The following is a 24,624-nucleotide window of genomic DNA, read 5'->3' on the forward strand; positions in this document are numbered from 1 at the left end:
TACACCCTGGGTCATTTCACCGCGAGCGTTCGCAAGCGGCGTCCGAGGGGACGCCGGAGCAGGCACAGCTGAGGAGAGGGGAGCCCCGGATGCCGAGGAACCCGCGGTTTGAGCTTCCCGGGGCTGCCGACGCACCCTCCCCCACCCCCCACAGTGGCCAAGACAACCTGCATCACGTCTCACAGTCCTGGGAGTCAGAGTCTGAATGGCTTCGCCGCCGTCCCCAGGCGTCACCTGGGCCTTGCTCCCCGTCTCCAGGGCCGACCACGCCCCCGGCTCCTGGACCCCCATCTTCCCATCTCTCTGGGCCCGACCCCGCCTGCCTTGTAGCGGGGCCCTGCGACGCCGCGTGGCCCCCAGGACAGTCCAGGACACTCTGCGGCCCCTGGCCCTTCACTCATCACACCTGCAGGGCCCCTCTGGCCACTCAGGCCACACAGCCGCGGCTTGGGGCTGGATGGGGACGTCTCCAGATCACTGCTCCGCCGACCACACCCACGCGGGAGAGCAGCGAGCCCCACCGTGAGCCGGGAAAGCGGCGTCTGGGCGACTGGGGGTGCCGGCAGCCCCCGCGGCCACGCTTCCCACTGGAACCAGAACTCACCCCAACCAAACGCAAAGACGACCACGGAGCCCGTCCTGCTCCTGCTACTTCCCCGCCAGCTGCGTCCAGAAAAGCGCCAGCCGCACTCCCGGCGGGGGCTGGCAGGACCACAGACGGGGATGGGTCTGCGCACACGCCCCCCGTGCTGGGATGACTGCCGTGGGACGCGCGCTGGCGCCCGACTGCACGTCGACGGTGGCGCTGCGCACAGCCAAATGCTCACATTCGCAGCAAGAACTTGAGCCGCGCGTTAGGAAGATGAATCCTGGAATAACTAAAATTTTAAATTTCCCTTTACTCAGAATAACACGAACTGGGAAATGTGAACCACGCCAGGCCCAGTGAGGGACGAGGAAGGACCGGCCTGATATCGTAGGGCCTTTCATGGAGCCTTTTTCCTGCCTGTCGAGCAAGAGACCTGCAAATGCAGGCCCGGGAGGGGCACGGGGGCATCATGGGAGCCAAGCGGGCCTGTGGGTCGCGTGACGACGAGAATGCAGGGGCCGCGCCCTGAGCCCATCCCCAAGACGGCCGAGCAGGGACCCTCACGGACGGGGCCAGGACCGGGCCGGAGCAGCCCGGGGGAGGCTGAGCCAGGCAGGGGGAGGACCCCAGGCCAGACGCAGGGCCACACGGACCAAAGATGTTAACCCGGGAAAGATGCCAGGGAGCCCTGGGTGCCGGAGCCGGGGCGGGGGGATGGCGGGCGGCTGGCGGGTGCCACATCTCTCCTACGCGGTTACGGGGCGTCCAGAGTGGACCCTCGAGGAGACACCATGTCAATCCCCCTTAGGTTCTGGATAATTTTTGTAAGCTGCTTTCTTTCAGCACTGCGTCTTGGCAAGGCACGGGTATCTCCGGGCCAGAAGTGCCTTCGATTTCTGCCTTTTGTACTAAACTCAACGAAGACGGATCCAGGACCTTACGATCCCGTGCGCGGCATACTGGGCCCCGCGCTCCTTCCGGGGGACTCTGCCCTGCCCTCCCTGAGCCTGGCGGGCGGGGTGCGGCCTGCAGGGACTTGGGGTCACTGTCTGTCCTTTCCTGTCTACACTTCTCAGTATTCCTTGGAGTGGAACACGAGATACAGTAAACACGTCTGCTCTATAAAAATAAATCATCATCAATTTCTTTTAAAACAAGGTCTCAAGCAGCCCCAGGCGCTCCCAGCAGAAGCCGGTCACGGCCTGTGGCCACGTCTGAGCGACAGGGAGCAGGTGTGCCGGGCGGCAGAGACCACGGGGACAAGGCCAAGGCTGCCCAGCACTCGCCGGGGGGGCCGGGATGGCGGATCTGATGGAGCCTCGGGGGGCCTGGGCCCCAGTCGCCGCACACGGCCCGGCCCAGGCCCAGCAAGGCACCAATGCAGAGGAGCTGAGGCTGCTTCTGGGGCTTTGCTCTCCCCTGGGGGGTCCTTGTCAGGCCCGTCCTCACAGAACCACATCGGGGCCCAGAACGTCTCACTGCCCTGCTATGGCGTGGGCCTCACCCGACTTGGCAGCACCGAGGGGCCGCGGGGGGGCCAGGCTGCAGGGGAGGGGCGTGGGGGTGCGCTGGCCTGCGCCTGCCAACCTGACCGCTTCAAGCCTGTCCCACGGGGGAGGCGGCAAGTGAGGACCGGCCGGGACGGCTTCCCGGGTAGCAGCGCCCACCTGCCTCCACGCCGGCATCCCCGCCATGCCCGGACCGACGCCACCTTCCGGATCCTGAAATCGGGCCTCAGGCTGGGGAACGGCCCACGCAGCTGGACCCAGGGTCCTAGTAGGCTGTGGCAAGCTCCCGCCCCGTGCCCAGCGCGAGCTGGGGCAGGCCACCCCCTGCCTCACACGCTGGCAGGGCGGCCCCCAGGAAGGGCCAGGTGGGCAGAGCTGTGAGGACCAAAGCCCTCCCCGGGGGCAGGCAGGGCTGCCCGGGCCACCCCGAGCCTCCAGGCTGCCCCCGCAGGGGCTCCTCCCCGGGCGCCTCGGCTGTCGCCAGCTTCCGTCTCCCCTCTGCGCAGGCGGAGCTGCCGGCCCCGCGCCCCTCCCAGTCCACAGCCGAGCGAACTCTGCCGCCACCCACCGAGGCCCAGGCTGGACCCGGCTGTGTCCTCGCACAACAGGGGCCTCCAGCGCTCGCCCTTCTGCCTGGCGCTGCCAGCAGGCCCGGGCAGGGCCCGCAGCTCCTAGGACTTCCCCGTTGCCACACGGTCGGCCACGCAGGCGACGAGCAGCTCACGGACGTGGACTTGGGCCCAGGCTGGCGCACTCAGGGTTTGCGGGAATGTTGTCGGCTACCCCTAACGGAGGTGGCCACCGCCCTCTTCGTGGCCGCCTTACCCGCCTCCCGGCTCCCCAGGGCAGCAAGAGTGCCACCCTCACCCTGGCACCTGGCCGGCCCTCCCTCGGGGACCAGGTGGAGCCGCCACTGGTCTAAGCAGGGGCACTCACACACCAGGTGGCCGTGCCACGCATGCACCTGCTGGGTCCCCAGTGGGTCCCGTGCCCTGGGGCTCCACACCCGACCCCTGGGCCCCGACGAGCAGAAAGCTGACTCCAGCTTGGCACTTGCTCTGCTGTGGGACCCAAAGCAGCTTCACTGCCCTCTCTGATCTCAGCCCCTCGTCTGCACAAGGGCAGGTGTGGGAATGAACGAGTTACAAGTTCAGGTGTCGCATCCGGGACAGGCGACCCAGTTGGTGCCTGCGGGTATTGCCGGTGCCAGTGGTGACCGGTTCACCCCCCAGAACCGCCTGACCCGAGGGCTCCCGACCAACTGACCGCCCAGGACAGACGCCCTGGGCCTCTGGACGTGCAGCCTGGCCCTGCTCAGGGCGACGGCGGCTGCTGCTGGCCGGTGTCCGGGGGCGGCCCGGGAAACGCAGGTCACTCGGGCTCCGAGCTCCCCACCCCAGGTGTGCTGAGCCCCGGGCTCCAGGCCCCTCGGCCCCTTCCCCGCGCCCTCAGGGCCCCCGGGAGGGGCCGGCAGGGCCCGGGCCGCTCACCTTTTCCAGTTTGGAAAGAGCCAGAGAGTAGCTGTCCTTGGCGCGGAACTGCATGAAGCGCATGTTGGAAGGGTGGGTGAGCTCCGTGGTGATGCGCAGGCTGGGGAAGAGGCTGGGGGGGGGCACCCGCGTCACGCCAGGGCTCTCTGGGCGGGGCCCGCGTCACGCAGGGGTCTCGGGGGCCGTGGCGTGGGGGACGGTGGGGCCGGCGCACCGGAACATGGTCTGCACGTTGACGATGGTCTTGGCGTCGGCCATGTAGTCCTCCTCGGCGCTCATGGTGCTCTCCTTGTCCACCACCACCAGGTTGTCGGCGTAGATGACCCCGCACTGCAGCAGGCTGTCCAGGCTGGCGGGAGGCGCCGGAGCCACGTGGCGGGGGCAGCACACGCCCCCCCCGCCGGCCAAGGGTTCCCTCCGAGGGCTCCGCCCCTCCCCAGCCCTGGGTCCTGGGCCACCCGGGGGACTGCAGCGGCAAAGGAGGAGGAAGAAGAGGAAGGGCAGGCCCTCCCCACGGCGTGGCCAGCCCAGCACCGAACTCACTTGTCCACGGAGCCCTCCATGTAGTAGACCATGGGGAAGCAGCAGATGGCTTCCAGGAAGTGGTGGTCGGGCCTGGGGGACAGGGCGTCCTGGAGGGGCCCGCGCTGCTCCCCACCCTCCCCCAGCCCGCAGGGCCCTGCCCTGGATGGCAGAGCTGGGCTGAGCGGGGCCCCAGGACCACAGCATGTGGGCCTTTAGTGCCAGCGGGGCCGTTCCTTCTTTTACCCCAGGGGAACGGAGGCCCCAGGGTGGGACTCGCCAAGGTCAGATGGCCCAGACGGGACCCTGGCCTGTAGCCGCCAGGCCCTGGGGGTCCCCTGGGGGAAGAGCTATGTGGCCCCCACCCCCGGGGACCCACAGCGGGGGAGGGAGAGGCCACGGGAGGAAGAGGAGGGAGGGAGGGCAGCGGGGGCCGTGGGGCCTCACTTGTTGTCCAGCAGCAGCACGATGGGGTTGAGCTCCCTGCGGGACCTGTAGTAGGCCCGCAGCGGCACGATGAAGTTGTACAGCCCGTTGCCGGCCGTCTCGGCCGAGACGATGATCAGCTTGTTCTTGAAGCCGTAGGCCTTGGCGTCCTCGTAGCTGTTGTGCTTGCAGCCCTGGGGAGGAGGTGTGGAGGCAGCGCTGGCCTGCGCGGCGCCAGGACCCCCGAGCACCCCCCAGCCACGGTGCCTTCACAGCCCGCACGAGCCCCCTGGAGCTGCGGGTGCCACCGGACACCACGGCCCGTGGCGCAGAGCAGGTAGGGAACGTGCATCAGGTCTGGGAAGGGCAGTGTCTGCACATGTCGTGTCAGCATGTGGCTGCAGACACAGAAAGGCGTGTGGACGTGTGTTGCGTGCGTGTGTGAGTGTGAGACACACTTCCTAGCTGTCCCCGGAGAGGCAGGGGTGGCGCAGCAGCAGTGTCCAGGTGTTGGTTTCTAAACATCATTTTCCACTGAAAGAAATGAGGGGGCCTCGGAGGAACACGTGACTCCAGACCGGAGCGGGGCGAGTCCCAGGCAAGGCCGGAGCACTTGGGCGAGGTGGCAGAGAAGTGCCCAGAGGCTGATGGGACCTGTCGGAAGCTCCCGGGAGGCAGGTGGGAGCCCCAACCCTGCAGCCGGGACAGTCTGAGCTTCCGGCTCACTGTCGACCTGCCAGCAATGACGACACGGTGCTGACAAGTCTGGGCTGTCGCGCCGCACACACACGGGTCCACGGTGCACGAGTGGCTAAAAACGTACGGGGGAGGGGAAGCCCCTGCTCGCGGCGGATGCTAACAATAACGCAAGCTGGGTTTGGGAACTAGAAAAGCATCGACTGGTGCCGGAGCCAGTCGGTGGAAATCCCACGAATTGTAGGTTTATTCACCTCCAACCTGTCTCCCCAAACGACTCGTTAACCACAAAAGGAAAAGCATTTTGCGGTGGGAAAACTGGCCGCGGTGCCGGTGAGGCGGGGACGGCCCAGCCCTACCTTGTCCAGCCGCAGGCAGCAGAACGGGGCCTTCACGGGCAGCAGGTGGCACAGGGTCGGGGTGCTGCCGATGTAGGGCGAGTTGGGCGGGTAGCCCCTCACGTACCTGGCAGGAGACAGGCGCTCAGCATCACCCAGGCTGGCCAGGGTGGGCTGCTCTGCCCTGGACCATTTGTGCATCAGGAAACGTTCCTCAAGCCAAGCCTGTGGCCACAGCACGACCACGCCAAGGGGACTGCCAGCCCTGGCGCCCGGGACCAAGTGCACTACGGGCGGTGCCCAGGCAGCCACACAGACACCACCCTGCGGCGACCAGGGCCTGCCAGATGATGGGGCCGCGGCCACCGCCAGGCCAGGGCTGGGAAGCTGGACTTGGCCCCCGCCAGGGCCTTGGAGGGGCTCGAGCTGAAGCGGGGTGTGGAGGGGCCTCTCACGCTGCTCCCTCCTCCGGGCAGCTGCTCCAGGGTGGGGCGGGAGGTGGGCTGTGCTCCAGGCCTGCCTCATTCCCTGAGGGTCTGGGGTGAGACCTCACCCAATACACACTCACCACAGACAGTGACCCCGGTACACACACACAAGTGCACACGGGAGAGACACGCAGACACAGGCAACACATACATATGACACACCCAACAGAAACAATGCAGGTACTGACTCAGGTACACACACAAATGCACACAGGAGAGACATGCACACACAGGCAACACGCACACACAACACACACAACATACACACCGCACACACAAGCTTAGTCATGACCCTGAAGCCAGAGGTAGAACCCACAGGGCTCCAGCCACCCGCCGCCCCTCCCGAATGTCCCCAGCTTCCAGGCCAAGGGTGGACACTGGGCCGTGGGCACTTCTCCACTTGCTGCTGGGCTGGGCTGGCCTCCCAGCAGGCCACCCCTCCGGCCCCAACAGTGGCCAAGCCGCTGCGCGGCTGGTAAAACGAGCAAGAAGGGCCCCTCTCAGAGGGTGGCCCGCCCCCAGCACGTTACCGTGTGGGGTCTGTAAGCCCCAAGAGGGCAGCTCGCCGGGTCAGCGCTGCAGCCAGCCCAGACTGCGGGAAGGGGCGCAGCCCGGCAGAGCCCCTGCTCCTGGGACACAGCTCTGGGGCTCTGTCTGCACGTCCGGGTCCCCTGAAGAGCATTTGCCAAACAAGGCCTTCCGCAAAGCTGCTCCGAAGCTGCGATTCCGAGCACAGGCGCCTGGGCCCTCAACTGCTGGGGCGTTTCCCACCCAGATCTCCCCCCAGCCCCGCACTCACTCCACCGCGGAGAGTCCCTCGTCCTCCGACGGCGTCACCTCGTCCTCTGACTGGTCACTCAGCAGGTCACAGGGCAGCAGGGCCGAGCTGTCCGCCAGCTCCAGGACCGGCGCGATGCTGGGTCGCCGGCTGCCCGAGCCGTTCTCTGTGGGCGGCGCCAACTTACTGCCCCCGCCACCCCCACTGCTCCGCGAGGGCCCGCACTCGGCGTGCTGCAGGTCGACGGCCACCGTCCCTGGAAGACAGCCACAGAGCTCGCCGCAGCCCCTGCCGGCTCCTGGCTCTCCTGGGGCAGGGGGTTCCCAGAGCAGGGGTGAGCACAGCTCCCTGTCCTCCAGCTACGTGGCCGCGGAGTTTCGGCACCTCTCTGAGCCTCGGTTTCTCCCATGCATGATGTGGACGGTGGCCTGCTGGGGTGGCGGGGATGTTAAACAGAGACCCCAGGGCCCCCACAGAAGTCAGCTGCTGTGACGGCCGTGCCAACCACCCGAGGGTGGGGGTGGTATTGGCAGCTTTCGGGCTCAGGGGCTGGACGGCTGTCAGTCTGCCTTGAGGACAGGGCCAGCTGGGAGGGGCCACGGCCAAGATGACACAGGAGCAGCCGGGCCTCTAGCACCTGCTGGGGCCACCTCTGCCACTCCTGTGCAGCCCAGGGCCACCCTGCGGGGGCTGGGGAACCCCAGGGTGTGGGATCATGGACTGCCTGACTCACCACGGTTTCCCGGAAGCCACCTGGGGGCACTGTGCCCAGTGTGACATGACAAATGGACATGTGGCTGGTGGCAGTGGCTTCCCTCCCCCAACACCCCTCAGCCACCGGGCCACAGAGCGAGCTGCCACAGGGGTGGCAGCTTCCAGGTCTCGCTGGCCCCACATCCCACATCACCACGTCTCCAAACCCAAAGGGCGCCCTCTGGGTCTGGGCGGCTGTGCCACACTGAGCCGGACACGTGGTGCCCCAGTGGGGACCACGCCTGACCTCCCAGGTCAGTGGTGTCTGTGTGCTGCTGGGTGGAGCTCAGGCCCGTCACTGCACAGACACGGCGATGCCTGGCCCAGCCTGTGGTTCGGTGGCCTACGTGGCTTCCTGGCCTGCCAGGGAGGGCGTGACACCGTCACTGCTGGTGCCCTCGGAGCACGGCCCCACCTGCTCAGGGAGGCTGCGGGACTCGCCCAGCACAGCCCGAGAGGAGCCCTGGAGGGCAAGGGGAGGACAAAGCCCAGATCTGGTCTTGTCCAGCTGACTTCTGGTCCAAGGGGACATCAGGGGCTCAGCCTATTTGGTGGACATGCGTAAAGGAGACCCTCGGGGCCGATGGGACTACCAGGGGTTCCAGCTCAGCTGCCACCTGGCCCTCGGGGCAGTGTACCCACCAGGGTGGCTGCCTGGACTGTGCACCCCAAGGTCAGAGACTCCCAGTGACCCCGGACCCAGGTCGGCCCCCAGGCAGGCATGGGACACACTGACCAATGCAGCAAAGGTGGGGACACCCCCATTTGACAGATTCAAAAACTGAGGCTCAGAGAGACTGGACTCGCCCAGGGTCGGGCACAGGCCAAGGGCCAGGCGGGCTCACCCACAGACGCGATGATGCTGTGCATGGGCAGGCGCGACGGCCCCTCGCACAGCCCCAGGCCCGCCCGTTTCTGCTGCTTCTCCTCCTGCTTGAAGATGAAGGCCGAGTTCTCCTCCTTGGTGATGTTGATGTAGAAGCAGGTGTCCGAGGCCGCCAGGATGTGGCGCGGCCCCGGGTTCAGCAGGATGCTCCTGTGCTCCTCGCGCTTCAGCCCGATGAGGCACACGCCGTACCTGGGGGCGGCAGCTCGGTCGGCCGGGCCCCCCATGGGCCTCCCCATGGGGCCTCCCCACAGGCCGGGACTGGGGCCGGGCTCAGCCTCCCCAGGGCCCTGAGCGCAGGGGCCACGTGCAGGCACCCACGTAGACCCTGCCGCCCTCCCAGCCGCCAGCTCTGATCCCCGCCAGGTCCCTGCAGCCCAGACCTGGGAGAGGACAATTTCCACTTGCCGGCCTCACCCACGCGAGGCCCCGCCCCAAACAGCTCCGCCCACGCGAGGCCCCGCCCACACAACGCCCCAGCGCAGCCCCGCCCCACGGGATGCCCTGCCTATTACAAGCCCAGCCCATGGGAGGCTCCGCCCCATGCAAGCCTCCCAACGCCCCGCCCTCACTTCTTGTGCGCGTGGAAGGCGGCGTAGGTGAAGCTCTTGCCCTGGTACTCGCGGAAGAACTTGCTGTCGCCCATGCGGATGTGGTAGACCTCGTTGCCCGAGCAGCGCCCGTACATGCGCTGCCACTGCTCCGGCGACTCCTGGCCTTCCCTGCGGGCAGCGCCACGCTCGGCCGCCCCGTCGGACCGTCCGCCCCTAACGCCCCAATGCCCGCTGTCCCGCCCTCTAACCCTAATGCCCGCTGTCCCGGCTTCTAATTCTAATGTCCTCGCTGTCCCGCCCCGTGTGACCATCCGACCCTAACACCCCGCTGTCCTGGCGCCTTCCGCCCCGCCCTGCGCCCCCCTCCGGAGCCCGCCCGCGGCCTGGGTGGCCCCTGCGCAGGCCTGCCTTGTCCCCGCGATGCCGGCGGGCCTCCGGGCACTCACTGGCCACGGGACGTGTGCACCAGCAGCGTGATGAGCGTGGACGTGGCCGGGCAGATGCAGTTCAGCGCCAGCAGGGCGTACTTGCACTCCTCCTCGCACACCACGTGGTCTGTGGGGTCAAGAGGTCAGGTCCACTGGTGCCCTCCCTAGGACCCCGCCCGGCTGCCGGGCAAACTCCTGCTCAGCCCCAGTTCCAGCATCTCCACCCGGAAGCCTCTGGGCTCTCCAGGCACTTTGAACCTTACGGGGTTTCTGTGCTTGTCTTGAGCAAAAGGGAGAGCCCAGGGCCGGGCGAACCCTGCTCACCTCCCTCCTGCTCACCTCCCCCCTGGTGCCCGGCGTGGGGGCTGCTTGCCTGTCCCCCAGGTGCCCGGCGTGGGGCCTGCCCATGGAGGTGCTCACCCCCAGGCCCCTCCCCTGACGGGGTGAGGAGGGTCTGCTGTCGCCTCCTGGTGCTTGTGTGTGGACAGAGCTCCAGCCCCTGCCCTCCCCAGCCTGCACACTGCACGCTCACCTGTGTGCACACTCACCTGCACACTGCACGCTCACTTGTGTGCACACTCACCTGCACACCGCACGCTCACCTGCACACTGCACGCTCACCCGTGTGCACACTGCACGCTCACCTGCACACTGCAGGCTCACCCGTGTGCACACTCACCTGCACACTGCACGCTCACCCGTGTGCACACTGCACGCTCACCTGCACACTGCACGCTCACCCGTGTGCACACTCAGCTGCACACTGCACGCTCACCCGTGTGCACACTGCACGCTCACCTGCACACTGCACGCTCACCCGTGTGCACACTCAGCTGCACACTGCATGCTCACCCGTGTGCAGACTCAGCTGCACACTGCACGCTCACCTGCACACTGCACGCTCACTCGTGTGCACTCACCTGCACACTGCACGCTCACCCGTGTGCACACTCACCTGGCTCACCTGTGTGCACACTCACCTGCACACTGCACGCTCACCCATGTGCACACTCACCTGCACACTGCAGGCTCACCCGTGTGCACACGTGCCCCTGCCCCAAACATACCGGCAAACTTGACATGAAACTTGTTCTCAGGCTTGAGGATCTGGACGTAGAGGGGACAGTTGGGGGCAAAGTCCTTCACGGCCCAGGCCCGCAGGATGGTCTGGTGGTCCTGGTGGGTGGGGCAGGGAGTGGTCAGCGTGGACGTCTCTGCCTCTGCCAGCAGGTGAGTAGGTGGGCAGCAGCAGCAAGCTGGGGGTCTCTGCCCTCAGTGCCCTCCCTGCCCGGTAGGGGTGGGCTGCAGCAGCGGGGGCTGGGCAGGGCCTGTGCCTCACTCACCGCCGCCGTGCGGTCCACCTCGTTCCGGCTGCTGAGGATGAAGCAGGCCTCCCCGTTGTCCATCCTGCAGAGCGCCAGGGCTGAGCGCTGGCTCAGGGGACCCTCAGAAGGGTCTGAGCTCGGACGCTCAAGTGGGCACACAAGCCAGGCCTGTCCCCCATGGCACGGGCAGTCGGACCCCATGGGGCAATTGTGTCCTGCAGACGCTGGCTGTCCCCAGCTTTTCCAGGCCACAGCATCGACTGGGACCCACTGCGCCTCCCCCTCACAGACCCCCACCCCGGCCCCAGCTTGTCCCTGGGTGTCCAGGTAGGAAAGCATCCGGAGGCCGTGTGGGGGGCTCTGAGCCAGGTGTCAGGGGCTGCAAGGGGTGGGCCTGTCGAGATCCCACCTCACTGTGTGCCAATGACCTGGGCACGGGGGTAGCTGACCAGGCCTGGGCGTCAGCCGGCTTCTGGGGGGGCTCATCCTTGTGCCCCCATTAGCTGGGGCTGGGCTGGGCACCGGACGGAGGCAGGTTCTTGGGGGCGAGACCCTGTTCCCTCCCCAGCCAGGGAACCTGAGTGACCCCTTCCATCTGCCCTCCCGCTAGGACTCGGGCTGCTGAGAGCCCATCCAAGAAGCTGTCCCCACCCTGCCCCGAACAGTGACGCCCCCATCACCAGCACCACCACCCAGTCCACACGGGCCCGGGCCCTGCACCCACCGCCTTGGGCCCGACCCTGCCTGACCAGGCGGGCACCTCCTCGCCTCGCCTCACCGGCCTGGAGCTGGACACCATGGACAGGACCCCAGAACTGGCTGTGCCCCATCACCAGGGGCCTCCAGGGCCCGGGTCAGGACTCAGGAGCGGGGAGAGGGGACCCTGGTGCTGGGTCTCCTGCCCTCCTCAGCCCACACAACCCACTCTGTGCCACAAAGGACACGTCAAGGCTCCTGGAATGAAAATGTGGCAGGAGGGGCTCCTGGGAGCGTCCTAGAACGTGTCCCAACACGTTTTGGAAAGTTCCATGTGACAACGCACTCTTGTGACCTGAAGTCACTTTGTCAACTTGTCTTTAAAAGGATGCTCCACGCTCAGCCCCCATTCCCCCACCTTGACTCATAGTGGGTGACTCTCCGCCCCTGCTCCATTGTGAGCCTTCCTGGAACCCGACAAAGGGTCCCCCAGACTTGGAGCAGGGGAGGGAGGTTCCCGAAGGCTGACCCTGGCCCGGCAGAAGGGAGGTAGAGGCTCGGCTGGGTGGGCTGGCCCAGGCCAGTCCCGAGTGGGCGGCTGTGCAAGGTCCTGCTCAGCTGGGCTGTGGCTGGGCAGTGGGCCCTGAGCTGGGGCCACGAGACCCCCGGGACAGTCCACCCCCGCCGGCCCTACTCACACCTGGCCAAGAGCCTCAGGCCACCCCCTTGGGACCACCGCCTGGAGCAGCTCGCTGGGAGGGCCGGCCCAGGACGACACCCCCACCATGAGGGCCTGGCCCGTCCCCCAGCCCCTTGGTGGCACCTGTCTCGGGAAGGGGCCCAGCCCTGCCACGGAGCTCACTTGGCTCGCATGAGGTCCTGGTCCTTGAGCGCAGAGCCCTGGAGGTAGATGACGCGCTGGGACCACAGAGGGATCTGCAGGACTCTGCGCACCTGGATGTCCATCTCGGTGGGGCACAGGATGACCACGTAGTAGTCCTGCCGGCCAGGCTGCGGTCAGACGCTCTGAGCCAGCGCCTGCCCGGCCCGCCCTGCCCTCCAAGGGCCCTCAAGCCCACCGCCCACCCGGGGGAAAGGCGGGAGCCCCAGCCCCAGCCTGGGCTGCCACCCTCACACTGGTGGGTTCTAGGGACTTGCCCCCCACGAGGCGGTCCTGGGGAGGGGGCGGCCGCTCGGGGGGCCAGGAGGACCCTGAGGCCTCGGAGGTGGGTGTCTGGCAGCCTCGGCAAAGGGGCTTCACCTGGAGCCGGGGGTGTGCGTAGAACTCGTTCAGGAAGTCCATGAGGAGGTCGATCTTGAGAGAGCTGACGCACAGCACCACGTGCTTCTCCGTCCGGGCCCGGTGGCGGCTGTAGTTGCCCCCCGACTTCTGCCTCTCCATCCACAGGTAGACGAGCTCCTCAAACTGCAGGTGAGAGGGGGGTGAGCGCCGGCGGCCAGGGCCGGCTGGGGGTGTCGGCTCCACTGGGGGCCTTTCCCACGTGCAAGCAGCAGGGATGGAGGCCGAGCCTGCAGGGGAGGAGGGCAGCCGGGGCAGAGACCTGGCAGGAATGGGGCAGTCGGGAGACCGCGGGTGTGTGTGGCATGGGCGTGGGGGGCAGAGTGGGAGTCCCTGCTGGCCAGCGCGTGGGCAGCGCACGGCGTGGCAAGGCCAGCCCCGCCCCAGACGCCAGGCGGCTGTGGGTGTGCCCGGCACCTGCACACGGCACATTCCGGTAACCCTGAGGCCTTCAGATCGTCCCACCAGCCCCTGAGACAGCAGGTGGTCTCAGCCCAGAGAGCAGGAACTTGCGGACGGTGACGCTGCCGGGTCAGGCTCCAGGCATGGAGGGAGCACACGACCAGGGACCGGCTTCTCGCACGCAGAGGACCCGCGCTACCGGTGGGAACGAGAAACAGCCCCGGCGCCGGGGCACCAGGGGGCAGCGATTGACAGCAGAAAGGAGAACCGCCGGGACCAGATGAAAAGGCGCCTCGGATGGGGGCAGTCTGGGTGGCACCCCCCAGGGGAAGAGCTGGGGCCGCACCCGCGCACCGCCTGATGCTGTCTAGGGCCCTGCGCAGGTCCTGGGAGGCGGGCGGGTCACTCGGCACCTGGGAGACCCGCCCTCGCTCACCACCCCGAGCCCCACTGGCCTCACACCTCGGCAGACCCACCGCACACGCTGCCCCGGCCTGGCGCCCCCCACGCCTGTGCCGCCCGCAGGGCCGGGCCCACCTGCAGCGGGAGCACCACCAGGGCCACGGAGATCATGACGACCACCAGCAGCTGGGACGGCCAGATCTTGGGCGTGACGTCGCCGTAGCCCACGGTGGAGAAGGTGACGATGCAGAAGTAGAAGGACGTCAGCAGCGACAGGTTCCCGCCGGCTCGCTCCAGGTGCTGGATGCCGCAGGTCCTGGGCACGGGGAGGTGAGCACGGCTGGACGCAGCCACCCAGGGGACAGCGACGTGGCACAGGGCCACCAGGGTGGCCCCCCCCCCCGACCGTCTGTGCCTGAGCCGGGGGCAGTGGGGTGCGGACAGCACGGCAGAGTCCCCATCCCCATTCCCCGGGCCCCACCCGCCCCCCAGGGGCCCCCTGGCCCCAGGACGGTGCCTAAGCCCAGCTTGGGCCCGAACTTTGGCCCCAGTTCACGTCTGATCCCCTCTGGGCCCCCTACCCGCCTGGTGGCTTTGTCCTGGGCCCCCAGGAAATCCACGGGGAGGGGGCCCGTCCCCCACCCGCCCTCTGGCTGCCGTGCTCAGCTGGGCCTCCGCCAAAAGGCCCCACCTGGCCCGGGGCGTCCCCTCCTCGGATCCCGAGGCACCCGCCAGGAGGCCGGACCCGGTCGGAGGAGCTGGACTCTGTGGGCCGCTGGTGTACCAGGGACGTGGGCTCGGGGCTTCCCGGGCCTCAGCCCCAGCAGGCCGCGGCCTCTCCTGCCCCAGCTGGGCCCGGGGAGGGGGCCTGGCCGCCTGGGCCCGCCCTGCGTCCGCGGCGCAGGGCTCTCACCCCGTGAACACGAGGCACAGCAGCGTGCAGAAGAGGATGAGGACCTGGTTGAACATGGCCGACTGCGTCCGCAGGATGGCACGGTGGAAGTCGTTCTGCGGAAGGCACGGCGGCTGTCGGCGGGCAGGGCCCCTGTGCCCTGCCTCGGGGACGCTGGAGAGCAGGGGCCTGGCCACCTGTCTCGGTGAGGGGCCACAGGCAACTGGGCCCGGCAGCCACCCCGTCCCGCATGCCCCTCAGCGCCCTGGCGGGGGAGGGTTAAGGCGGGGGGCGGGGGGCAGGGGCTTCGCTTCACAGCCAGGGCAGGGATGGAGCCTGTGGCTGAGGGTGATGCCCCCCTCAGCTGCCGACAGGACACAAGCTGGGGCCTGCTCGTGGCCCTGGGTCACAAAGCATGGTCTGCCGTGGCCCCGTCTCTGTGGCCCTGGGTCCCATGGCAGGGTTTCTGCCCCTGCACTTCACCCTCCCGACCCCAGCCACGTATTTCTGGGTCAGGAAAAGCGCTAGGGGCTTCGTCTCTTCCTGGAAAGGGGAAATTGGAGGCTTGACCTGGGTATTCTATTGTGACAGGGACAGGCCGTGTCTGCCGGTCACTGGCCTCCCTCCCGGTCACCGACGGGTCCCACCCGGGCCAGAGACGCGTGCCGCACGGCTTACAATCATGTTCTCCAGCGCGTGCTTGGCCAGCCAGCAGTTGAGGAACACGGGGATGAACAGGTTCCGCAGCGGCGGCCAGAATATCTGCGGAGGAGACGGGTCAGCAGCCGGCCGCCGGCCGCCGCGCCGCGCCGCGCAGACGGGCGCACCCACCGTGATGATGAAGGGCAGCGTGTTGATCATCTCCAGGACGAAGGAAACGCGGAAGACCTGCTCCCAGATGTTGCCCTGAGGACAGAGCAGGCTTCAGGGCGGGCACTGGGGGGTGTGGAGGCAGCGGGGAAGGGGGTGCTAGCGGGGGTGCTGGGGGCACTCGGGGATGCTAGGAGGGGCCCTGGGCACTCACCTTGTAGCTCAGGTAAATGAGAAGCATCGTCTCCAGGAAGCTTATTATGGCCACGATGACCTGGGAGTTGGAGAGGGAAGGCGCCTTGGCTAGCTGGGCTGGGCAGGCCTGACCCGCGCGGGCCCGCTGGAGCCGCCGCACAAGGCCTGGGTGTGTGTGGGGGCAGGAGTGCCCGCGTCAGGACGGTCTCAGCCGGCCACGACCTTTGGCTGACCCCTCCGGGGGCCAAGAGCCTATGGACTCCAGAAACGCCCATTCCTGGGCGTGCCCCTGGGGTGCAATGGAGGTGGCAGGTCCCTCCCTCCTGGAGCAGCTGGCGAGAGCCACGGGGCTGAGGCGTGATGCGCGGGAAGACACCGGGGTGGCCCCGCCTGCCACCCAGACCACTTGGCTCTGTGGTGCCCCCATGGGGTTGGGCTGGGTGGGAGCCCCCGGCTTCTTGGGGGCTCCTACTGACCCCTCGGAGTACAGTCCTGCAGGGCTGGGGGGCGAGAGACCCTCCCTAGTCTCAGGTGGAGACGTGGGAGCCATCGTGGACCAGGTCAACCACCCGGAGTGAGAGCAGGTGGCACAGCCCAGGAAGACACAGCCAGGAGCCGGCCGGGACCTGGCCTGTGCTGCCCACCCCCACTCCCTGCCCCCTGGAAAACCTCAAGGACACAGGTGGGTCAGCAGGAAGGAGAGATTCAGACTGAGAAATAGACAGGAGGAGACAGCGAACCCTCACGGGTCCCTGGAAAAAACTGTGTGAAAAACAGCTGAGCCTGGGTCCCTGCTCACTGAGCCTGGGTCAGTCTTCAGTGCTCACTGAGCCTGGGTCCCTGCTCACTGAGCCTGGGTCAGTCTTCAGTGCTCACTGAGCCTGGGTCAGTCCTCAGTGCTCATGGTCAGGAGGTGGGCAGAGTGGGCACTCACCTGTATCACCCACAGATCCATCTTCCTCTCCACCCACAGGATGGGAGCCCTGGGGAGAGAAGGGGACGGCATGCTGGGGCACAGTGGGCATGGGCCCTCAGGGGCTGGGCTGTGCAAACCTCCATCCATCTAACCCTGCCCAGCCCTGGGCCTCTGAGCGGTCTGGCCACTGCCAGCTGGAGAGCACTCACCAGTTGATCTCGGAGGACGACTCATTGAAGGTGTATTTCTGCTTTGGGCAGCCCCAGCTGTGGAGACACAGAGCCCGGCCACAGCCCCTCCAGTGCTGCCCCACGGACCCTTCCCAGGACTGCCAGGGCTCAGGGAGCACGGGGGGCACCCACCCACCACCAGGGCCACCCCTGCCTCTGGGGCTGTGTCTCTGTCTCACACTTCCACAAGCCAGGCTGCCTGCCCCCCAAGACTGCAGGGGGAGGTGGGCAGTGGTCTCTGCCCATCCCGGCAGGCAGGATGACGACACACCTCATGTCCGGCATCCAGCGCCTGGCAGTGAAAGGTGCTGCTCAGGGCAGAGCTGGGCGTTCGGAGGCAGATTCTGCCCGTGCTGATGATGACAGGCTCTGGGGAGAGGCCTTGCCGGCCCGAGATAGAACATGGGGCAATCAGGGGCTCCCAGAGGCTGGAGCAGCCCCAAACGGGCTAGACAGTGCCCGTGAGACGGGGCGGAAGGCGCCCGCCCTGAGATGCTGACTCAAAGAGGCACCTCCCTACGCCATTTCTGAGGACAAGCATCTCCAAGCCACCTGGAACCAGACACGTTGGCTCTGCCCCAGACTGCTGGCAATGCCAGGGCCACTGACCTAGGGGATCTCACGGCTCACAGCTCCACGGCGATGGCCAGGTCCTCCCCTCTTTTCTCTCAACTGACCCACTTTTCCCGAGCCTTACTGGGGTTCTTGAAACTCAATGCCCACAGCAGTGTCTGGCCACTCAACATCATCCATCCATCCATCCATCCATCCATCCATCCATCTTTCCATCCAAAGCTCCTTCCATCTATCCTTCCCTCCTTACCTCCATTGGTCCCTCGTTCCCTCCACCCATCCGCCCTTCCCTCTATCCATCTATTCTTCTCACTATCCATCTGTTCTTCCCTCCATCCATCCTTCCATCCACCCCTCCTTCCAACCATGTATCCATCCTTCCATCCACCACCCACCTGCCCTTCCTTCCTTCCATCCTTCTATCCATCCCTCCATCCGTCCTTCCATCCACTCATCCATCCCTCCATCCTTCCATCCATCTCTCCTTCCCTCCATCCCTCCATCCATCCTTCAATCTCTCCATCCCTCCATCCCTCCCTCCATCCGTCCCTCCCTCCCTCCACCCATCCATCCTCCCATATATCCGCACCCACCCACGTGCCAGGCATGGTGCTAGGGGGTGGGGAACGAATGCACTGACCTAGGCCCTACGGGGATGGGAAACCAGAGGCCCCAGGCGACTCCGGGATGTGGAGAGAGTCGAACAAACCCAGGAAGGTGGTTTGAGAGTCAGGTAGCACCTCATTCTTCTCAAACCACCACGGTGGGTTCTGCCCTCCTCTGACTGGACAAAGGAGGTTGTTTTCAGGAGAGGGTGGGAGTCTCTGGCCTGGAGACGCAGGCCCGCGTGAGTGGGTATCAGATGAAAAGGGGCGCTGAGCAAAAGCTCATCCGCAGGCAGTCAGGCCCTCCCCTGCAGAGAAGAACCCGCTCTGAGGAGCCAGAGCAGAGACCCCCGTGCTGGAGGCTTCACCAGACGGCCGACAGCGACAACCACACTCCGCGCCTGACCACGCCGCCCCCGGCACCTGGGCGCTCGAGTGTAAATGGCGCCGAGCGTCGCCAGACATTTGCAGAATCCACCAGCACAAAACGGTAGATTCTCCAACGTGGGCTCAGGAGAGACAGTCCGAGCCATGGAGGAAACAGGACCAGAAAGGACTCGGGCGCCACCCTGCAGGGCCGTGGGCAGGCTCACGGGAGCAAGGACGGGGCTTTGAGGAAGAATCCCTGGGCAAGAGCCAGGACAAGAGGGGGGACACGGAGCGCAGAGACCAGTGAGAGACCCGGGTGAGTCTCGAAAGACGTGATTCGGGACAACCCGGTGCTGAGCCGCTGGCCCCGCTCGTGTCCACCAGGACCAGCACGTGGCGGAGGAGGAGCCAAGGCGAACTTGGCACAGAGAGAAGGTCCCAGCAGCTCTCAGAAAGGACGAGGCGCTTCCCACCAGGACCCAGGGCTGGAGACGGCACCTCTCAAAGCAGCAGCGGCAGCAGGTCCAGCCCTCCCTCACGGTGGGCGCCTTCGGGACACTCAGCCCTGAAGCTGCCGGCAGGGAGGTCCCAGGACCTCCCCCTGCAGTCACTGGACCCGATCACGGACGGGCGGACCCCGCAGAGGGCGCCGGGGCCCGGGGGGCGGGGCTGTCCACAGGGGCCTGGGTGTCCCGACCTGCAGGACTGAGGGGAGTCCCCTCCCAGACCCCACGTGAAGGGGGAGCCCTATTCCAGACCCTCCAGCCTGTCTTCGGACCTTCCCAAGTCCGTCCACTTGTACCCGCAGCCTCGGCTGTGGGTCGACGACAGGCCCCCACCCGGCACTGAGCCAGTCAGTGGGGACCTGAGGACAGTGTCCTGGGACGGACAGTGGGACGTGGAGTCATGCTAGGAAGGAAGACTCCCGGAGGCCCTGGGCACGGGGCTCCCAGGGGCCCGGTAGGTGCTGGCCACGGACCCCCACGGGGACCCCATTGGCCTGGTAATGACAGTGGGGCCTAGACGGGATGCTCCGTCCTGGGACCCTGGGACCCCGCCCCGCAGGTCACCCACCATCCGATCCCGAGGTCCGGGTCGTCGAGCAGGACGCGGACGATGTAGAGCAGGCACGTGAGCAGCTTCAGGGAGAAGTTGAACAGCCGGATCCGCAGGCCTGCGGGTGGGGAGCCCTCAGGGGCGGGCGGCCCGGCCAGGAGCGCAGTGGTCGCAGGCAGTGCGAAGACCAGATGGGGCACCCCTGCGCCCCTCCCTGCGGCCCGCCCTCTGCCCAGCCCCCTGGCGCCCCACTCACTGGATCTCTGGTTTTTGATGAAGAACAGCTTGAGCCGCTCCTTGAAGGTGTTCTCGTTGACGTAGAACTCCACCTGCACCCTGCGGGGGAGCGCGCCATGGGGTCCCGCGGGACACAGGCCCGAGGCCCTGAGCCCAACGCCTCCCGAACTGCGGGACCGGGGACAGGGCCCAGCGGGGCCTCGGCTCCCCAGACGTCCACAGCCGCCTGCCCCAGAAGACAGCGCCCAGCCTTGCCCCCCAGAAGCTTCCTCCCGGCACCCCGGGGCCCAATGGCTGCTGCCTGCTCAGCGTCCAGGGCCGTCCAGGCTCCGAGAAGGCTCTGGGCCATGGGCCCCGCTCTTCATGCATGCGTGGCCCCAGCCCCGAGGGCTGTAGGGCAGCCACTGGGACGTCAACGGCCCGTGTGGCCCCCAGTATGGGGCTCAGGACACGCAACCGCTCACTCTGCACCCCGAGTCCCACCCGCCTCTGCGCGTGGTGCCCAGAGCTGTACAAGGGTCTCTTTCGGGGCCTTGTCCAGCGCCCTTCCATCCGAAGGGGGCTCAGAGAGCAAGCTGGGGTCAGGGTGTGGTCTGGCCTGGGGGGCCAGGGGCTGGGGCAGGGTGGGCGAGGGGAGGTGCCTGAGCCCAGGTTTCCTGCAGTGCCCCCTCCCCTTCCCGCCCGGGGTCCCCAGGGGCCACTGTGTCCTAAGAACATCCCTTTCCCGCCATTCTCCTGCTGTGAGCAGCAAAGGCCACACTGGGGCGTCTTCCTGCCCCGCTGCCCGCTCCCTCCCACCCTCCGGGGGCCTCTCAGCACCACCCCCACTGGTTCTCCCTCCCCATTCACCTTGGCTCCCTCCCCCCAACCCAAACATAGCGACCCCAGGGCTGGTTGTAGGTGCCTCCCGCGGCCACCCAGCCTCAGATGTTAGTGCCGCCACACGCAGGGGGGACTTCCCATCTGGCTCCCCCGGAGCCTCCCTCCAGCAGAACTCTGGTTCCGACCTGCAAACCCTCCCCAGACCGCCCCCAGACCCCCAGGCCAGAGGGCTCTGCTGCCCTCCGTGCCCTCCCACCTCCCCACAGTGAAAGCCCCCCGCCTGCGGCTGCAGCGACCCCAGGGTCCCACCAAACCCCCGTCTGCCCCTCTGCCCTCCCTGTCTGGTCTCACTGGACGGCTGGACGTCACCGTGGGGACGTTCCTACCTATCCACCAGCCCCGCCTGCCTCCCACCCACGCGGCCCCACCTGGGCTCACCTCTGACCCTGACACCCCATCTCCCGAGGGTCCCGCCTGGCCTCCCCTCCGTGGTCGGGCACCAGCTCCACCCTGCCCAGCCGCCCACAGCACCTGCCGTCCGTGCCCAGCCCCGCTTCGTGTCCCCAGCCAGCCCTGGCTCCACTCCTGCCCGCAGCTGCCCAGTGGCGCCTCAGGCTGGCCCCTCCCGCCCCAGACCTGCGCTGGGCTCAGAGCTCGGAAAACGCAGCCACCTGCCGAGACCACGGAGCCAGCGGCTCGAGCTCCGCTCCACCTTCACGCCGGAATCCAGGGTCGCTCGGCCCTGCTCGCTGGGCTCCTCCTGGGCTGCCCGGCCGCGGCGCCCCCACCTCACACATTTGAAACCAAAGCCCCTGCCCAGGCCCTGGTGGCTCGGCACGGCCAAGCTGGGATCGTCTCGCCCTGGCCGCCTCTTGGGGTGAGTGCCCAGCCGGGCGGTCGGGGGCACCATCTGGACGGCCATCCCGCAGCCCACGGCGCTCAGCGGCGGTGCCCGGCCTCGGGGGAAAGCGCGGCCCACACGGAGCCAGACAAGCCCTCGGGCCTGGTGGACATGGCTCCCCGCGAGGCTGGCGCCCTGCAGCGCCCCGGAAACTGATGAAGTCACCTTCGCGTTAATCTGTAATGGGCTATGGCCGCCGCTCCTCCTGGCGCCACCACAAAAACAGGTTAAAAATGATCGTGTCTCCCAGAAGCATGATCGAGGCAACTGGTGTGCTCTGGTCCTCCATACGGAACCACAGGCGCCTGTGGCCCGGCTGGGCCTGGCCGGCGCGGTCAGTCGCGAGGGCGGTGGCGGGGGGGGGGAATCTAGACGCTCTCTGCGTCCCAGGATCCTTGCGGACGTGGACAACGCTGCCCTGACTCCGGCTCGCGCGTGACCGCAGGGCGGCTGCAGGACCCCAACCCGCCTGGGTGGGCGACGCCTCCCTCCCCGCAGGGCCAGGCCGTGTAAACAGGTGGCCAAGCGCACAGCGAGCTGCTCCTGCCCAGGGACGGGCTCAGCGGCTCGTCCCAAGAAGGGGCGCAGCGTGGTGCGCGGCCCTGGCTGGGCACCGACGGGCAGGGCCGGGGCCAGGAACCCAGTTCCCGCGAGTCCTCGCTCTGCCAGTGCGCTAGTTTGTCCCTGTGACGCAGAGGGAGTCTCCACAGACGCCATCTGCCTGGGAACCACGGTGACAGCTTTCACAGCCACCTGTCCCAGCACCGCAGGGGCAGAGGCCCATCCGTGGCAGGATCTGCGTCCTGGCCCAGGGGGAGGGCCGGGTACCCCGGGGGGCCCCGCTGCCTGCGGCCCACGGCCAGGGGCCCAGGAACAAGGTGGACGGCATGCGTCGGGGAGCTCGGGCCTCAGACAGCGCCGTGTGCACCCGCCTCAGGCCGTGATCCCTGAGACTCGACAGGCCAAGCCCGGCCCCGTCCCTGGGGTGGCGCCGTCCTCGGGACCGTGGTGCGTGGCTCATGCCTGGCCCTGTGAGGACCCGGAGGCTGTAGGGAGCCCTCCCCAAGCTGTGCTGCAGGGCCCTGCCAGCCCCACCGCAGGGACGAGAATGAGGCCTGGGCCCCCGAGGTCACCCCGTGGGTCCGAGGAAGTGCCAGGTCTAGGGCCCGGGGCCCCCCATGGGACAGCTGAGGGGGCTGACTCAGGCAGCAGCTCTGCCCCGTCCGTCCCTCGCGGCTTGTGTCGGAGCCCGGCCTGGGCCCCGCGTGCCACGGTGCCCAGCGTCTACTGCACACGGGGGCCTGAGAGGCCCCACCCACACCGGGGGCCTCTGAGGAGAGGCCCGGCCGCCTGGGACAAGCAGGGCAGGCAGAGGCAGGGTGGCTGCGGCTGTCCCCACTGCCTGGGCCGGCCGGGGCATTCCTGGCAGGTGGCCCCGCACAGATGGTCTGTGTCGAAGCTCTAAACGCAGCGCTAGGCCACCAGGCACCCAGCCCAGGGGAGGGGTCAAGCACACGACCTTGGGGCCACCACCCGGCCCCCACAGCCCGGCACTCACATGGGGCCGAGGTCAGGCGCGGCGCTTGGGCGCCTCTCCGCAGGGGCCTGGGAGCTGCACGCAGGCCTCTGCTCACAAGGCTGGGCCGGCAGGGAAGGCCTGGCCCCGGCCGGGTGCCAACCCTTAGCCCGGCTATTCTGAGCCTGGCAGAGTGTGTGACCAGCAAGGGGCCTGGAAAGGGCAAACACATGGCCCGGGCCTCCCCGCCCCGGGGTTCCTGCTCTAACACCCTTGGGCCCCTGGGGCCTGCCCACGCTCGGCCACGGCCTGGGCCAGCCCTGCTGGAACTTGGAGGGTCTGGGCCATCTGCTCTGACTGGTGACACCGCCTCAGCCACACAGACCACAGCCTCACCCCGAGGGGCCGCTGACCCGCCCAGTTCCCCGCGGCGTTGAGACCCTGCTCCTCGGGAGCCCAGGGTGGGGCTGGGGAGCCCCTCGGTGGGGCTACACCTTCTGTCCGGAGCCCGTCACGCACACGCCACGGGGACCTGGGCCGGGCAGACAGAGGCCAAGGGTGTGGCCCCAGCCTCCCGGCCTCCAGGGCTCCTGTGGGACGGTAACCGGCCCCGGACCGGCCTGGAGGGCTCAGCGGTTGCTGCTGCTGACTGCGCCAATTACCGGAAGCAGCAGCCACGTGGAGGCCGAACCCGAACCGAACAGGCTGGGCGGTGGCTGGGTCAGGCGTGGCTGTCCTGGCCGCATGCAGAGCCTCGCTCCACGAGACCAGATCTCAGAGGAAGCCAGGAAGCGCGGCAGCAGAGCCCCGGGCCCAGCAGGGCTCACAGCAGGACGGGCTCAGCCCCCCGGAGCCCGACAGCCTCCTGGGAGGGCCGAGGCTGGGGTTCCAGCCGCCGGCTGCGTGCCTGTCCCCGTCAGCGCTGCGGCGGGTCCCGGCTCCCACCCTCCAGCTGCTCTCAAGGGCCCAGGACACCACGGCAGGGGACCCGGTTTCCTCCTCCAGGAGTCCCCGGGGGACCACTGCTGTCCATCCACACTCGGCACACGCAAAACAGAAGCACCTGCGGGTGCTGGGCGCCTGCCGCGGGTCTTCCAGGGCTGTGAGGACACTGGCCTGCCATCGAGGGAGCCCTGCCCTGCGAGGCACTTACTGAGACAGGGAGGACTGCAGGCTGAGCTCTTCCACGGGAGGCCTGGGGACACAGGGGACGGTCAGCGCAGCAGTGGCAGACAGCGGCGGAGCTGCAGGACTGGGCGGCGCAGACATGCAGGGAGGCTCCGGCAGGGCCCAAGGGAAGCAGGGTGCCTGTGCCCCCCCACCCCGACTTGTGGCGCCCCAGGCACGGCGGGTGGGGGCCTGAGAAAGCAGCGCAGCCTGCCCGGCACACGCCCCTCCTGAGCCTGGCCCGGATGGGGTGACAGCCGCACCTGAGGCCAGGGTCACCCGCCTGCAGCCCAGCGGTGACACTCCAGGAACGGGTGCTCTGACGCCGCCGGCACGCAGCCCACCCCAGGCCCCGCGTGACCTAGCGTCCAGGAGGAGCAGGGTCAGCTCCAGCCACCCAGGGGAGCCGAGGGCAGCGAGCAGCAGTCCCAGCCGGCACTGCGCAGCTGGATGGCCAGGCGGGGCTCCTGCTGAGAGAGGCTGCAGGCTTCTCCCTGCCCTACGCCCAAGCTGGGGCGCGGCACCTGCCAGCCCTGCCCCAGGCATCTAGTGACAGGACCGACCAGGGCGGGGAGTGAAGCCACTCCAGGGCGCCCGGGCAGCCTGGCCTTGGCTCGTCCCAGTCTGGCTGGCAGGCAGCCGGCAGGAGGGTGTGGCCTGCCCTGGGCAGGAAGCTGGGTGGGGTCTGGTGGGAGCTGAGAGCTCTGGAGGACCAGCCTGTGCAGGGGCTGGGCAGGGTGGGGTGCAGAGGGTC

The 24,624-nt window shown here is 67.9% G+C and overlaps 1 protein-coding gene across 2 annotated transcripts in view; it reads right to left on the reverse strand.

Moving 5' to 3' along the window:
- Positions 1–24,624, reverse strand: part of KCNT1 (potassium channel, sodium activated subfamily T, member 1) — a 59,319-nt gene that overhangs the window by 7,115 nt on the left and 27,580 nt on the right. The window contains exons 3-24 of one of the 2 annotated variants that reach the window (XM_012654744.1): positions 19,484–19,563; positions 19,246–19,345; positions 16,604–16,660; positions 16,413–16,461; positions 15,498–15,557; positions 15,305–15,379; positions 15,152–15,235; positions 14,495–14,589; positions 13,717–13,897; positions 12,739–12,903; positions 12,340–12,476; positions 10,800–10,863; positions 10,524–10,632; positions 9,475–9,583; positions 9,047–9,196; positions 8,434–8,666; positions 6,857–7,091; positions 5,591–5,696; positions 4,557–4,729; positions 4,131–4,202; positions 3,802–3,936; positions 3,588–3,699 (exon numbers count right to left, since the gene is read on the reverse strand). In XM_012654744.1, coding sequence (XP_012510198.1) covers positions 3,588–3,699; positions 3,802–3,936; positions 4,131–4,202; positions 4,557–4,729; positions 5,591–5,696; positions 6,857–7,091; positions 8,434–8,666; positions 9,047–9,196; positions 9,475–9,583; positions 10,524–10,632; positions 10,800–10,863; positions 12,340–12,476; positions 12,739–12,903; positions 13,717–13,897; positions 14,495–14,589; positions 15,152–15,235; positions 15,305–15,379; positions 15,498–15,557; positions 16,413–16,461; positions 16,604–16,660; positions 19,246–19,345; positions 19,484–19,563 — 2,581 coding nt within the window. Of the gene's footprint in view, positions 1–3,587; positions 3,700–3,801; positions 3,937–4,130; positions 4,203–4,556; positions 4,730–5,590; positions 5,697–6,856; positions 7,092–8,433; positions 8,667–9,046; positions 9,197–9,474; positions 9,584–10,523; positions 10,633–10,799; positions 10,864–12,339; positions 12,477–12,738; positions 12,904–13,716; positions 13,922–14,494; positions 14,590–15,151; positions 15,236–15,304; positions 15,380–15,497; positions 15,558–16,412; positions 16,462–16,603; positions 16,661–19,245; positions 19,346–19,483; positions 19,564–24,624 lie in introns of both variants that reach the window. The other variant, XM_012654745.1, reaches the window with a different exon arrangement.

The sequence above is a fragment of the Propithecus coquereli genome, unplaced genomic scaffold (assembly GCF_000956105.1).
Source record: "Propithecus coquereli isolate 6110/MARCELLA unplaced genomic scaffold, Pcoq_1.0 Scaffold449, whole genome shotgun sequence".
In the NCBI taxonomy this organism is placed as follows: Eukaryota; Metazoa; Chordata; class Mammalia; order Primates; family Indriidae; genus Propithecus; species Propithecus coquereli.